The sequence below is a fragment of the Capricornis sumatraensis genome, chromosome 1 (assembly GCF_032405125.1).
Source record: "Capricornis sumatraensis isolate serow.1 chromosome 1, serow.2, whole genome shotgun sequence".
Classification (NCBI taxonomy): Eukaryota; Metazoa; Chordata; class Mammalia; order Artiodactyla; family Bovidae; genus Capricornis; species Capricornis sumatraensis.
This window is the reverse complement of record NC_091069.1, coordinates 183,793,058-183,807,311: the sequence shown is the minus strand read 5'-3', so window position 1 is coordinate 183,807,311 and position 14,254 is coordinate 183,793,058. Positions and strand designations below refer to the sequence as shown.

Below are 14,254 nucleotides of genomic sequence, written 5' to 3'. Positions count from 1 at the left end.
CACCATATATCCTCTATTCTATGAGCTTCTCAAAGATGAGATAATTTCTTATGAGTTTCCCCATGTCTAGCATCTAACTCATGCAGTAAGTATATATATATTTAGTTTACATACATTTTAGTTTTCTGGTGAGGGGTGTTTACTGGCTTGCATGGAGACCTATAGCTTTCTAATATATGCTGAAGAAAGACTCAAGTCTTGAATTTCTGACTCCATATCCCCTAATTCTGGTAGAAATCACTAGTTTAAAGTCAGGAATGGCAGCTGAATAGAGAATATCATATATAATATAATACATGGTGCCATGTACATTCTCAGTGGCTGCAGTCCTGTCTGACTCTTTGTGACACCATGGACCATAGCCCACCAGGCTCCTCTGTCCATGGGATTTTCCCAGCAGGAATACTAGAGGGGGTTGCCATGCCCACCGCCAGAGGATCTTCCTGACCCAGAGATTGAACCCCTGTCTTCTGCATCTCCTGTACTGCAGGCAGGTTCTTTACCACTGTGCCCAGGGAAGCCATAATACATAGTAGGACAAACCAGTTCTAGTTAGTTTGCAAATCAAAGTCATGCTGAATGGAAGACTGTGTTTCTTCTTCCCTTTGTAAGAGACACAGATTTGTTCTCTCAGTGGGGAAGATCCCCTGGAATAGGAAATGGCAAGCCACTCCAGTGTTCTTGCCTGAAAAATTCTGTGGACAGAGGAACCTGGCAGGCTACAGTTTATGGGGTCATAAAGAGTCGAACACAACTGAGTACCTGCGCGCACACACACACACATGCCCCAGAGACTTGTGGAAGCTTAACAGAACAGTTGTTTGGACTCTCAGATTCCCTCTGTGCAGAGAGGCTGTTGGTATTCTGATGGGCTCCCTCATGGCCCAGGAACAGCTAAGCTGAGAAAGCATGTTTCCGTGTTGAGGCCTCTGAATGATGGCTGCCAAATGCCCTGTTTGATTGGCTTTATGGTTACTTTCTACATATCCCAAATTGCCAAGCTCCAGCTATAGGCGCAACACCTCGGCCACAATTTGAGCTCACCATCTCCATGTCTTTCATAAGCCTTTGGGTCTTCACTCAGTTCTTTTCCCTTTTTGATTTTCACCTTGAGACGGATGGAGAAAACAAAAGGGGGAAAAGAAGATGCAATGATTTCCCCTCTCACAAAGGAGATGCTTTAGGAAGATACTCATCTCTGTCCTGTAGTCACATAGGAAACATATGATATGATGATAGCTTTGTGATCCCTGCCAAGACAGGAGAGGTTCTCAGATGAAAACACAAATAAGTTCCTGTCATTGCGCTGGAGGAATATTTTTACACCAAATAGTTAGGGCCATGTTTTAATCTGAGACCTGTTGGAAATGACCAGTCCCCACTCCTCAGCATCCTGTGCTTACCATACTTCCATGTTTGTGTTCCCAGGACCTCGATGCAGTCTCAGTCTTCCTACGGTAACAGCTCCCCACCTCTGAACAAAATGAACAGCATGAACAAGCTGCCTTCCGTGAGCCAGCTTATCAACCCTCAGCAGCGCAACGCCCTCACTCCCACCACCATTCCTGATGGCATGGGAGCCAACAGTAAGAACATCTCCCTTGAGCTGCAGCTGGAGGACCAGCAGGGCTAGTGTAGTGGAAGACTGCTCTGGGATCAGGGAAGCTTGCTCTGAAGCTGTATGGGAGGCACAAAGAGACAGGACAGATCGAAGCTGAGTGGCTTAAATTTCTCTTGGGCAAAGTTGTCTCACTTTTAAGATCCGTGACTCATTGACAAAGCACATTGGTAGAGATGAAGAAGGCTGTTCCTTTAGTAGGGATAAGGATATCTGTAGAAAGAACAGTCTGCTTCCTGCCAACCTGGCCGGGGACCCACCTTCTACAATCTTTGAGATTATTGGTAGGAAACCTGGCCAACTTGTTGGAAGCAGCATAGTGTGGTGGACTTAAAATCTAGAGAAAACAGATTGTAGTCTGGACTCTATTGCAGTATTAGCTGTGTAACTCTGGACAAGTCACCTCTCTGATCTAATGCTCAATTTTCACTCATAAAATTACCATTCTGCACACTTAACAGTTTATCAGTCTGTGACTCCACACTTTTGGTCTTCTCAACTCGTCCCCTTCATCCCATACACAGTTATTAAAGAATCAACATAGGGAAAGGAGCCTCCCTTTTATTTACTCACACACAGATTCCTCATATCAACTAAGTATAACTATAAGAGAAAATGTGTGAATTGAGCCTGGAAATGGATGATGATCAGTACATAGGTTTGCTGTGAATATAATTAGCTTGTCCACTAGAACTTAATCTAGCAGAGTGGATATCCAAACTTGAAAGAAAAAAAAAAAAGATAGCAAACACACAGTGAGATGGTAAAAATACAGAAGGGTTACAAAGCCTAAATACATCCCATGTGTCTTGTAATCACCCTCATAAAGCAGTGCCTCTGTCTTATCTTAGAAATCCTCATGTTTTTTATCAATCCTTCAAATTTGCATTTCACTGTTGCCTTGTAGAGACTGGGTTTTCTTTTTTTTTAACTTTTTATTTAATATTGGAGTATAGCTGATTAACAGTGTCGTGACAGTTTCAAGGTATACAGCAAAGGGACTTAGCTACACATATACATGTACCCATTCTCCTCCAAACTCTGCTCCCATCCAGGCAGGGAGGCTCGGATTGTGACTCCCTCTGGTTCTGATAGTACCTGTTCAGACTGTATTGACATCAGAGGTATATGAGGTTTGGTTCCTTGGTATGGCAATGCAGACATTAGAGCCAGACCACTCTCTGACTAGTGACAAATACATCCTAGGACTAAACCTGACCCCTCAATAGGTCTACTACTTTGGCAATAAAAGGAGAAGGAACCATTTATTATTATTATTTTTTGCTTTCTCTCTGATGAGATCTTAGAGTCCTCAACTTTGTTTTGAGATGACAAAATAGGGATAGTGGTAATGATCCTTCACATTTGTGTAACAGTTTGTGTCCTTTTTTCCTTATTTATGCTTAATTTTCCTCTGATGGCATCAGGAAAGTCAGAGGGGAACTGATGAGATGTTCTTGGCCTGTGCTCTCTAGCTGACTAGCTGGTGGTGGAGGCCTTTCCCCTTTGGTAAACTATAATTCACTAAAATAGAAGCAAATTACCTTCATCTTTTTGTGGACATGTTATTGCGCTTTATATTCTTTTATACCTAAAAACAAAATCTGTTTCATAATTATTATTGGTATTGAGCTTTTCTTCTCTATAAGTGAGTGAAACCAGTCCAAGTTGGTGTTGTTCCCAAACATAATCCTGAAATGGACCAGAAAAAAAGAGCTAGGGTCTTTCATTGCCTCCTTCCTTCTGAGACATTTGGTTCCCTACAAATACTGCAGTGAATTCTCTCACTCCCAAACCAGTAGCCAAAGGGCCCTTCTCATTCATGAATTTGTTCATTTGTTCACATAATTTAAGTTTCCTGGGCATCTGCTCTATGCCAGGCACTGTGCTTGGGTCTCCGGAGAACCAGACATGTATCAGGTCTAATCTCCATGCTTAAAGAGATTAGCCTAGTGAAGGAGGCAGAACTATAACTCAGGAAGGCAAATACAAGGAGAATGGTATTAACATCAGGAGCAGCAAGTATTAGAAGGAGACAGAGCAGTAGAAGTAGAAAACAAAATGGGAAGAGATTGTTCCAAGAGCATGTACCATGGTCACGAAGTATGTCATTAGTTTGGAGTTTGGTAACTCTTCTGTTCAGTGAGATGCAGGGTGCTTAGAGGGGTGTAGTAAGAGATAAGACTGGAAATTAAGGCTGGTAGAGTAGGCCCTTGGTAACGTTAAACCAGGTGAGATGGACCACTGGGATGCTGGTATGTGATAACGGCAGTAACCCTCTCTGTTCCTCCTGCTTCTGTTCAGTTCCTATGATGGGCACCCACATGCCAATGGCTGGAGACATGAATGGACTCAGCCCTACCCAAGCCCTCCCTCCCCCACTCTCCATGCCATCCACCTCCCACTGCACCCCCCCACCTCCGTACCCCACAGATTGCAGCCTTGTCAGGTGAGTCCACAGCATGTCCCCTGGGGGCCTGTCCTAAGCATCTCTGGGTGGTGGAGGGTGGACACTGTCAAAGTGAATAGCATAGTTGGAAAGAAAGAAGCAACCCTGTGGTTCAAGTTCAGTTATCTCTAATCTATGGAGTCACCAGTAGTATTTAATCAAAGTAACCATAATAATCAACATGGGAAAAAGTGAAAATGTGAGTTTATAGGCGTATAAGTGTCCATGCCTGTTTTCTCCATCTTCACTTACTCCCTTACTCCTCCATCATATTTTTACAGTCAGTGTGACCTTTAAATTGGTGCTCAGGGCTGGGGTTCCCAAAAGGGCAGTCAACTTGCTATCTTGCTCCCTTTCCTGCTCTCTAGGCCTCATAGCTCTCAGCCACCATGGGATCACTATTTTGAAGCTGAATGTCCATCAAAAAGTTTTTGAATGTTAGCAAAAATGACAGGGACCCTCAAGAAGCCAGTGGCCTCTTCTGCTTTGTCATATGAGAAACAGGGACATTCCAGGAAAGGGAGCTCAGATAGCTAGAAGAAAGAAAGCCATGAAGCCTAGAAGTTTGTTTCCAGCAGAGGCAAGTGTAGGTGTCCACATCTCATGCCTGTCGCCTGGCATCTGCTCGTGCTTCACGTGCAGAAGGACTTTTTCACTTGGCTGCTGGAATAATAGGTGTTGGTGCCCACATGAGTGATCCAGCAGCATTAGCAGTGTCGGTCAGAAAGACGGCCAAGTGCATGTCTCATCCCATCCAGTATTTGGCTCTGTGATGATTGTGGTACCACTGATCTGAGACCAGGAAAGAAAAGAAGGGGATCTGTATGCTGAAGAGGACATAAATCAGAGAGCATTGATGACTTCACAGTATAGTGGCCCACAGTTTTTCCTTAGCCACATTAAACCATTCTCAGAAACCTCAGATACAGACAATCAAAGTGGAGACGCTATTTTTGAAGTAAAGAGCCAGGAGGCAAGAGGACTGGAAACCTGAGCACTGGACTCCTTCCTTTCACCCCCTGCAATGGCTCCTAAGGCACTAATATGCAACCCCTGGAACTCCACTCATCCATCATTTGAAAAATCTCTGCTCTGCAGGAATCCTTGAACAGTTGACTTTAATCTCTGTAGATCTAAATTAAAGTTCATGTCACTGCTGCTGCTGCTGCTGCTGCTAAGTCGCTTCAGTCGTGTCCGACTCTGTGCGACCCCATAGATGGCAGCCCACCAGGCTCCCCCGTCCCTGGAGTGGGGTGCCATTTCCTTCTCTAACGCATGAAAGTGAAAGGTGAAAGTGAAGTCGCTCAGTCGTGTCCGACTCTTAGCGACCCCATGGACTGTAGCCCACCAAGCTCCTCCATCCATGGGATTTTCCAGGCAAGAGTACTGGAGTGGGGTGCCATTGCCTTCTAATCACCCCCAAACCTCCAATCCAAGGCCCCACATATACTTTATATACCCCTAGTCTCTTCTGTAGGGCATCCCAGGGAAAAATGTTGGGTTTTCCTTTATCTTGCCAATGCAGTTGGGGTGAACTTTCTTTTTCTGTTTCCTCCTTCCTCTTCCCTCCTCCCTCTGCAGTTTCTTAGCAAGGTTGGGCTGTTCATCATGTCTGGACTATTTCACGACCCAGGGGCTGACCACCATCTATCAGATTGAGCATTACTCCATGGATGTAAGTAACTGTTAGACTTTTCTCTTGAGTTTTATTTCTTAATTTCCTCCCTCTGGTGACATCCACCTTGTAATTGAATTCCCTCTGTTTCTCAATCCTCAATTTTGATGAAACCCATAACCATATTAGAAAGATCCCCAGACCTCCACCTCTACATTTGAAAAGCTCAAGACTCAGCCATCCTCAGCTTGTCTGATCAGTCAGCAGTCTTCTATTACATGCATACTATGTGCAGAGTAGGAAAAAGATCTGATTCCCACCTTCAAGGAATATATGATCTCTGAAGACTTCAGAGGACTTTCTGGAAGTTCTCATTAATTGGTGTAAGATCCCAGGGAGGATAGCAAGAAGGTAGTGATGTCATTCTCACTTTAAAACATGGGGGGACAACAGTATAGTCATTTGTCTGGATTAGTTGATGTCAGAACCAGGAATAGAACCCTGAGGTGTAAGCTTCTGGCCTTTCACCCTATTAATTGAACTTTTCTGCCTTTCCTTAAAATAGGACATGATAGGGGATTGAGCTGTGTCTCTCAATAAGAACCATACGTTTGTTCATGATCAGATCTACCAGAATAGGGTCCAGGCATCCCTGACCACTGGGAAAGATCACTGGTTATGGGTTCAAGTCCCAGCCGTGCTTTTTAGTGGTGATAAGAACATGGTGTAATCGCTTTGCTTCTCTGGGTCTCAGTTAATCAAATTGGGTTCAAAATCACTGCCTTCTGGCTTTGATAGCCTTTAGAGCAACCTGGATGGGAGGGAACTTATTCTTGCTTCTACAGTACCTGTTGAACTACTGCTCACGTGGGAGGGAGCTCATTTCATTCTGGTTTACAGCAATCTGGTTTTTCTCCCAGGCTACGCTATATGCTGCTCTGTTTGGGGTTCACTGTCCTCCCTTCTAGCTTCCAGAGGGCCCTTTGGGCTGGTGGAAGAAGAGATTCTCTGCCTCTGCTGCTGCTTCTGTAGTTGAGACCTCTTTTTGCCCCCCTCCTTGAGCACCGATGCCAGAGACAGCCCATGCAGTGTAAGAGCACCCCTGCCCTATGGTAATGAGCATATGCTGCACTGCCCCTATGCCTGCCCTTCTTCACCCCTCAATCACCCCTGGCTGCTGCTCCTTAATGGAAGAAATTACAAGTAAAAGACACATAGAAAGCTTTAGGAGTACGTTCCAATAGGTTTCTGAGAACTTCACAATGATGTCCATCCATTAAAGGCAGTTTGACACAAGTCATTGTGTTGCATTGTGTTTGAGAACCTTATATGATGGAACAGGAACTTTGTCCCTTCCTTATATTTTTAAAGTTTTGTCTTCCACTTCTCCCCAGTGGGGACTGTGTCAGGATGCCTGCTTGGTTTTTAGGATCTGCCGATGCTCTCCACAAGTCCATCTCTGCTAGTGTTAGCTAGGTCCTGAGCCAGGCTCTGGGCTACAGCTATCCCACCCATCAGGATAAGTTCAGATCTATCCAGAGAGTAATGCAGTTCAATGGAGCCTAGTTTTCAGAGAGTTTTGGATTTATTTGGAGTTTCAGAAGCATACAGAGGTATGCTGACTTATCTATTTGTGGAGTAAGTTCTTTATAATATATTCTCCTGCTAGAATAGGAAATTAGAGTACTCATACTGCTCATTTCCAAATTAAGAAATATTGGGAGGCTATCTAATTTCTGCATCCTCACTTCAGCTTCTTCTTGTTCATCACTGGAAATAGACACTTACTTTTCATCTTGTCTCTCAACACCAGTCTTAGTTATTTCACATACTTCCCTGGAAAGAATATGGTTAAATTTCAGTGTTTTTATAAGTACTCCCTCCAAGATGCAAGAATGGGTTAATCATGATATAACATAGTAATAATACAGATGACTGAGATTTACATAGTATGCTTTACAATGTGCAATATACTTTCACATCCACATTAGCATATGAGTCCACATTATATGTTGACCTAAAAAGGAATTGTATCCCATTTTGTTAATGAGGAAACTGAGGCCAGGAGGAAATAAATGACTTGAGGGAGGTCTAGAGCTAGCTAGTCAGTGACAGAATAAGAGCTTCTGCCAAGGTCTTCTGATGCCAAGCACAATGTTCTTTCTACCTACCATGCTGCTCCCTAAAAAAATGCCAACCATCACTAAAACAGGCTAATGAAGAACTAATGCAGATAAACAGAGATGCTACCACAGTTAGTTAAGATCAATCATCTTTGTAATGCCTTCTGCCCCCATCCATAGAACATGGACACATACTGCGTGTTTTGATACCCTGATTGATCCAAACACCAAAAGACCTTTTGACCATTAGGACAGTTACAGGTTCAGAGGCTGTCCTGAGTTCCCAGTTCATTCACTTAATTGTATAGTTTTAGATTTATTGACGTCTCTGATCTTCAGCTTTTCCGTCTATAAAATAGGCATAATAATACCAACCACAAATCTTAGCATTAAATAGGATGATGAATAAAAAATGATTAATTGAATGCCTGGCATGTTGAAAGTATTTAGTATCTGTAATTTTTTTTCCTATCTCCTCATATGAGAAATGGTAGCATTCTATTAATATCTTTCTTCTAGTGATTAGAGCCAGGTAGATTTGAGAGTTGCCAGATTCCTTTACCTGATATCTTTGGGGATTTTTGTTCTGTGATCTAAATATTACCTCTGTTTTACCAATGAGGAAACGGAGACCAATAGAGCATAAATAAAATACTCTACAAGAAGAGATGACACCTCAAGGCTATATCTTGGTGCTTAGTTACATATATCTTGAAGATTCATAAAGAGGTGATTTTATTGTCGAATTTAGAGTTCAATAAATGCAGGTCAATTAAAGCCAAGCATTGGGGAGCCAAATGGTGTGTACTGAATGTTAATTTTTCTCTTTGTCCTAATTCTCCTGGATTCACTTCCCTATTGCACAGGATTTGGCAAGTCTAAAAATCCCTGAGCAATTCCGACATGCCATCTGGAAAGGCATCCTGGACCACCGGCAGCTCCACGACTTCTCCTCCCCTCCCCACCTCCTGCGGACCCCAAGTGGTGCCTCCACAGTCAGCGTAGGCTCCAGTGAGACCCGGGGTGAGCGTGTCATTGACGCTGTGCGCTTCACCCTCCGCCAGACCATCTCCTTCCCACCCCGAGATGAGTGGAATGATTTCAACTTTGACATGGATGCTCGTCGCAACAAGCAACAACGTATCAAAGAAGAGGGGGAGTGAGCTGAGCAGTTGTGGTGCCCTCTTCCCAGTTTCCCGTCTGCCTACCCCCTATTCCCCCACCCCCACAACAAGGCACTCCTGCTTGTCCAGCCAAGCATTCTCCTTAGCTCCTCTCCTTCCTCTTTTCGGTCTGGTTTCTTAAGGGAAGGAGAAATAAGAGGCTACATTTTACCTAATGTCTGACCTAGCGCCTGATTCTGTTTTCTGGCTTTAAGCCTTCAGCTCCCTTGTTTGCAGGACCGAAATTGTCATGGCTATGCAGAAGTGAGCAAAAAAGCAGTGGGTGTCTCCTTAAGCGGCAGAGAGCTCTCATTGACTTTTATAAAGCATTTTCACCCTTATAGTCTAAGACTATACATATAAATATATAAATATACAGTATGTATTTTTGGGTGGGGGCATTGAGTATTGCTTAAAATGTAATTTAAAGGAAAAAAATGGAGTTGCACTTATCACCTTTTTTTTTCTTTCTAATTTACTTGTTTTGGATGGCTTATCTATAGGCCTTCTCTCAAAGTCAGCCATGAATGGTAGTAGGTATCTAGATCTTGATAGTGTATGTGAGTGACAATGACATGCAGGTGCCTTCAGTTCTTTTGATGCTAAACACGTTACATCCAACCTTTGGTTTGATCTATTTGTTATTATGTGGGTGAGACTGGATACCTATGTACACGATTCTCTACGCTGGTGTATTTTATGTTACTGATATTTCTGCTACTGATGGTGGTTGCCTTCGGGGTGATATAGCTCAATTACAAGAAAAAGTCCATGTTTACACTGTCACTCACCAGAAGAAAAGAAATATCCTCGCTTGCTTTTGGTTGGGATTGGGGAATGTGAATAACGGCCAAAATCCTTAAAAAGTCATTGCAGCCAGTTCAGTAGCAACTGACACCATGTGTCCTGGTATATCAGCAATCTCCTCATATTTAATACCAGACACACCTTAACTCTCAGTATTTATTGGCAAAGCATTAGCTGCCAGTACAAAAGCTTGGAAACTAAATTTCACAACTAGATTGATTAACTCAATTATGTATTTGCTACCCTTGTTTAAGGTTAGCAAATTAAGGTTGATTTGATTGGGATGAATGCACCTGTCTAGTTCTTGCAATAAACCTTTAATATGTATTAAGAATATCCAGGAAAAATAGGAATCTTACAGAGATATTGCATCTCTGCTAAACAGTAAGAGATCTCAGTAAACCATGAATTGAAGCACTTGGAAGACTTTGTGAAACATAAATAGTATTATTTGGTAAATGTTTCCTCTAGTGACCCTCACATTCTATAAAATTCTGCTTATAAAGGCTTGTTGATCTTTCTGTCTTCAGGGTTTAAAATAGGGGTATTGATTTGGAACATGTAAAATTATGAGATCAGTTTTACTGTAGCATTAGTTGTATCACTACATCACTTATCTTTTTGAATACTATTAGTTTTACTTAGATTGAAAGTCACTGTGAGAACCCAACTTCCCGTCCATCTCTCTTCTGGACTGTGCACATGCATAAAAATATCCCAACAGATCAGAGAGTAAGCTTTCCATTGGAGATGTTGCTTGAACCACATAAGCTGAGACTTGTCTTCAGATTCAAAAATAAAAGTGTAAATGGAGATATTCCTATACATCTTTTAGAAACATACTTCATAGCAGATACTTTTTTTTTCAAACCACAAAACCAAGTATTTTGTATATATTGCTAATGAGCTCTTTTAAAAGCCTGCTGTGCCTTTTGGTAAAGGGCTATCATTGCACATAAGCATCCAATTTTATTTTAAAGTGCAAAAGGGCTAATGTGGCTCAAAAATATATGAGTTTCACCTGAAAAGTGTATATATATTTTGTGTGTGAAATTGCATACATTGTGTTTTATTATCTTTCTCTTCTTGGGATAGTGGGTTTTCCAGAACCATCGTTGAGATTTTTTTTTATTATTATTATTGTTTTTGTATTTTCATGGAAACACCATTTAGTGAAACTACAATGTCAAATTAAAAAAAAAATGCCATTACTGTAAGATGGGGGGAAGGGAAAGTTGTTTTTTTATTATTTTTTTTAATTTTGTATGTTAAAGAGAGTGAGTCCTTGATTTCAAAGTTTTATTGTGCATAAATGATAATAAGCACTGCTAATATGTGGAACAAGCATGCAGGTTTGAAAGCCTATTGATGGGAAGAATGAAAGCCATGCCTTTGCAATGCTAGGAGGACAAATGGCTTCCTGGACTGTCCTGAGTGTTTGAATAAACATAGGACATCTGAGCTATCTCAGCACTATTCAGGTAGCACTAAGGACTCAAATTCCTGTACTGTATGTACATCATGGGTTTGGCATGAGCCAAAGCGAGGCACAACTACTGGCCTCTCACATCCTGGTTGCAACTTAATGTTTTTTGAGTGTATGAGTAATTAGCATAAGGGGAGAAAGAATATTAAGGACAGACAAGGGGGCATGGGCTTAATGGAGTTCTAATGTGGCCTCATTACAATACATTACAGTTGGCTGAAGAATGGATACATTTTTGTTTGACATTGATTAGAAATGGAAATGAAAGATAGAACTTTCTTCATTAAATCCATTTACCTTTTGTTTTCTTGATATTCCCCTAAAATACAGTATGTGGGGTGTTGAATGTTTAAGGGTTACATTTTTTTATTATTTTTATAATTGTGAAAATTAAGTCAATGCCAAATGTTTTATATGCTTTATTAATGTTTTTGAAAGTTGTTTTTTTTTTTTTTCCTTATAGATGTGATGCTTTTTTTTTTTTTTTAAGTTTCAGTTGCTTGTCTTTTGGAATTTGGGGCAGTGGGCTTTGGATGACCCAGAGGCAAATCCACAAGCCACTTAATGTTTGCCAGGACATGCAATAAAATTAAAAAATAAATAAAATTTGCATTGAGAAATGGTGTTGATGTATGCATCTGTCTGTCTGCCTGCCTGTCTGGCCTTTGGCCTTATTTTTATTGAAGTAGAGGAAAAGATGCCAAGGCTCCCCAAGAAACATTAGAGAGATTCAAATATTAACACTTAACAAAAAAATCATTATTTTCTTATTTTAGCCAGTCTAAAAACCGGGAGGTGGCTCGTGAGGTAAAGAGTCTGCCTGCAATGCAGGAGACCTGGGTTCAATCCCTGAGTCAGGAAGATCCCTTGGAGAAGGGAATGGCAACCCACTCCAGCATTCTTGCCTAGAGAATCCCATGGACAGAGAAGCCTAGTGGGCTATAGTCCCTGGGGTTACAGAGTCTGATACAACTGAGTGATTCACACTACACTACTACACTTATATACCTGCTTTGGCACATAAGACACTCACAGATGCAATATGTTATTTGACTGAGGTCAGAATGAGTTTGCTTTGGAACAAGGACTGAAAAGTGAAAGTGAAGTCGCTCAGTCGTGTCCAACTCTTTGCGACCCCATGGACTGCAGCCTACCAGGCTCCTCCCACCATGGGATTCTCCAGGCAAGAGTACTGGAGAAGGTTGCCATTTCCTTCTCTAGGAACAAGGACTAGACTTCAGATATTCCTAATGTATAATTTAGTGACTTCCATGGTGCTCAGCAAGGACTTCCTCAGGACTGCAGGCTTAGATGCAGATGGCCCTGACTGTATGTGGGAACAGCATTGCAGTTGGTGGGCTCTGGTCTGGGCATGTTCCCCTTTAAATTGTTAAATATCACCTTTCAGAAACAACTTTCAGCATAACATATATAATATACAATATTTATATATATTGTTCCTGTGGTGGCTCAGATGGTAAAGAATCCACCTGCAAAGTGGGAGACCTGTGTTCAATCCCTGGGTTGGGAAGATCCCTTGGAGGAGGGCATGGCAACCCACTCCAGTATTCTTGCCTGGAGAATCCCTATGGACAGAAGAGCCTGGTGGGCTACAGTCCATGGGGTCGCAAAGATGTCTGAGCTACTAAGCGCTGTGTTTTTTCTATTTATAGATGTAATCACATTATGAATAGATGCATTCTTATAGGTAAGGCTGTTTCAGCTTAAATTAGGGGTACTGAAAGATTCCAATTCTTATTTCTTGAAATTTAAATGTTCGATCCCCTAAAATGACAGGGTTAAGATAATGGCTGCCAGAAAAAGAAGAAATAGCAGTGAAAATGGTTAATCCTTAATATACTATTAAGGCACTTTGGACTCAGTTGTCATTTATCTCTTTGAGCAGTTCTAACCATTTGTATGGATTGGTATTCATGATTTTATTCTCTTTTAGAGGTCTTCTGAAATGCATAGAAAAAATTTAAGACTTTTTTAAAAGTAGTTTTAGGTTCATAGCAAAATTGAGAGCAAAGTACAGAGATCCCCTTGGACTCCACAGATTGATGATTTATCAACCTCCCTCACCAGAGTACTACACCTGTTACAACTGAGAAAATGACATTGGTACATCATTATCACCCAAAGTCTGTAGTTTACATTAGAGTTCACTTTTGTGTAGTAGTCTATGATGATGTGTCCCCCGTTATGATATGATAATACGTAGCTTCACTGCCCTAAAAGTCCTCTGTGTTTCACCTATTCATCTCTCCCTCCCCAAAACTCAAATAGAAACTTTTACTGTCCAGAAAATTTTAAAAAATTGTCTCCATAATTTTGCCTTTTTAAGAACGTCATGTAGCTAGAAGCACTTCAGTATATAGTCTTTTCCCGGTGGACTTCTTTCAGTTAGTAATACACATACATTTAAATTTCCTCCGTGTCTTTATGACTTAATAGCTCATTTCATGTAAGCACGGAATAATATTCTATAGTCTGGACATACTACTTTATTTGTTCACTTCCTGTTGAAAGACATCTTGGTTGCTTCCAAATGTTGACAAATACGTATGAAGCCGCTATGGACACCTGAGTGCAAGTTTTCACGTGGACCTAAGTTTTCAACTCCTTTGGGAAAATACCAAAGAGTGTGATTGCTGAATTGTATGATAAGCATATGTTTAATTTTATAAGAAACTGTCCAGTTGTATTCCAAAGGGCTGTACCTTCTATCTGCCATGAATGACAGTTCCTGTTTTTCCATATCCTCACCAACATTTGGTGGTATTAGTGTCCTGGATTTTGGCAATTCTAAAAGGTATATAGTGGTATCTCAGTGTTTTAATTCACATGTCCTTAATGACCTAAGTGGAGCATCTTTTCATACATTTATTTTTCATTTCTCTATTGTGAGATGTCTGTTAAGGTGTTTGGCTAATTTTTTCATCAGTCTGTTTATTCTTTACACTTTGAACTCTTAAGAATTCTGAAACTAC

At 41.3% G+C, this 14,254-nt stretch overlaps 1 protein-coding gene across 6 annotated transcripts in view; it reads left to right on the top strand.

The window, feature by feature from the left end:
• TP63 (tumor protein p63) overlaps positions 1-8,968 on the top strand; it is a 262,441-nt gene extending 253,473 nt beyond the window's left edge. For 3 of the 6 annotated variants that reach the window (XM_068976082.1, XM_068976073.1, XM_068976112.1), the window contains 4 exons: positions 1,429-1,586; positions 3,923-4,067; positions 5,649-5,742; positions 8,672-8,968. In XM_068976082.1, coding sequence (XP_068832183.1) covers positions 1,429-1,586; positions 3,923-4,067; positions 5,649-5,742; positions 8,672-8,968 — 694 coding nt within the window. The remainder of the gene's footprint in view (positions 1-1,428; positions 1,587-3,922; positions 4,068-5,648; positions 5,743-8,671) is intronic. The other 3 variants (XM_068976092.1, XM_068976130.1, XM_068976121.1) reach the window with 1 other exon arrangement.
• The last annotated feature ends 5,286 nt before the right edge of the window (positions 8,969-14,254 follow it).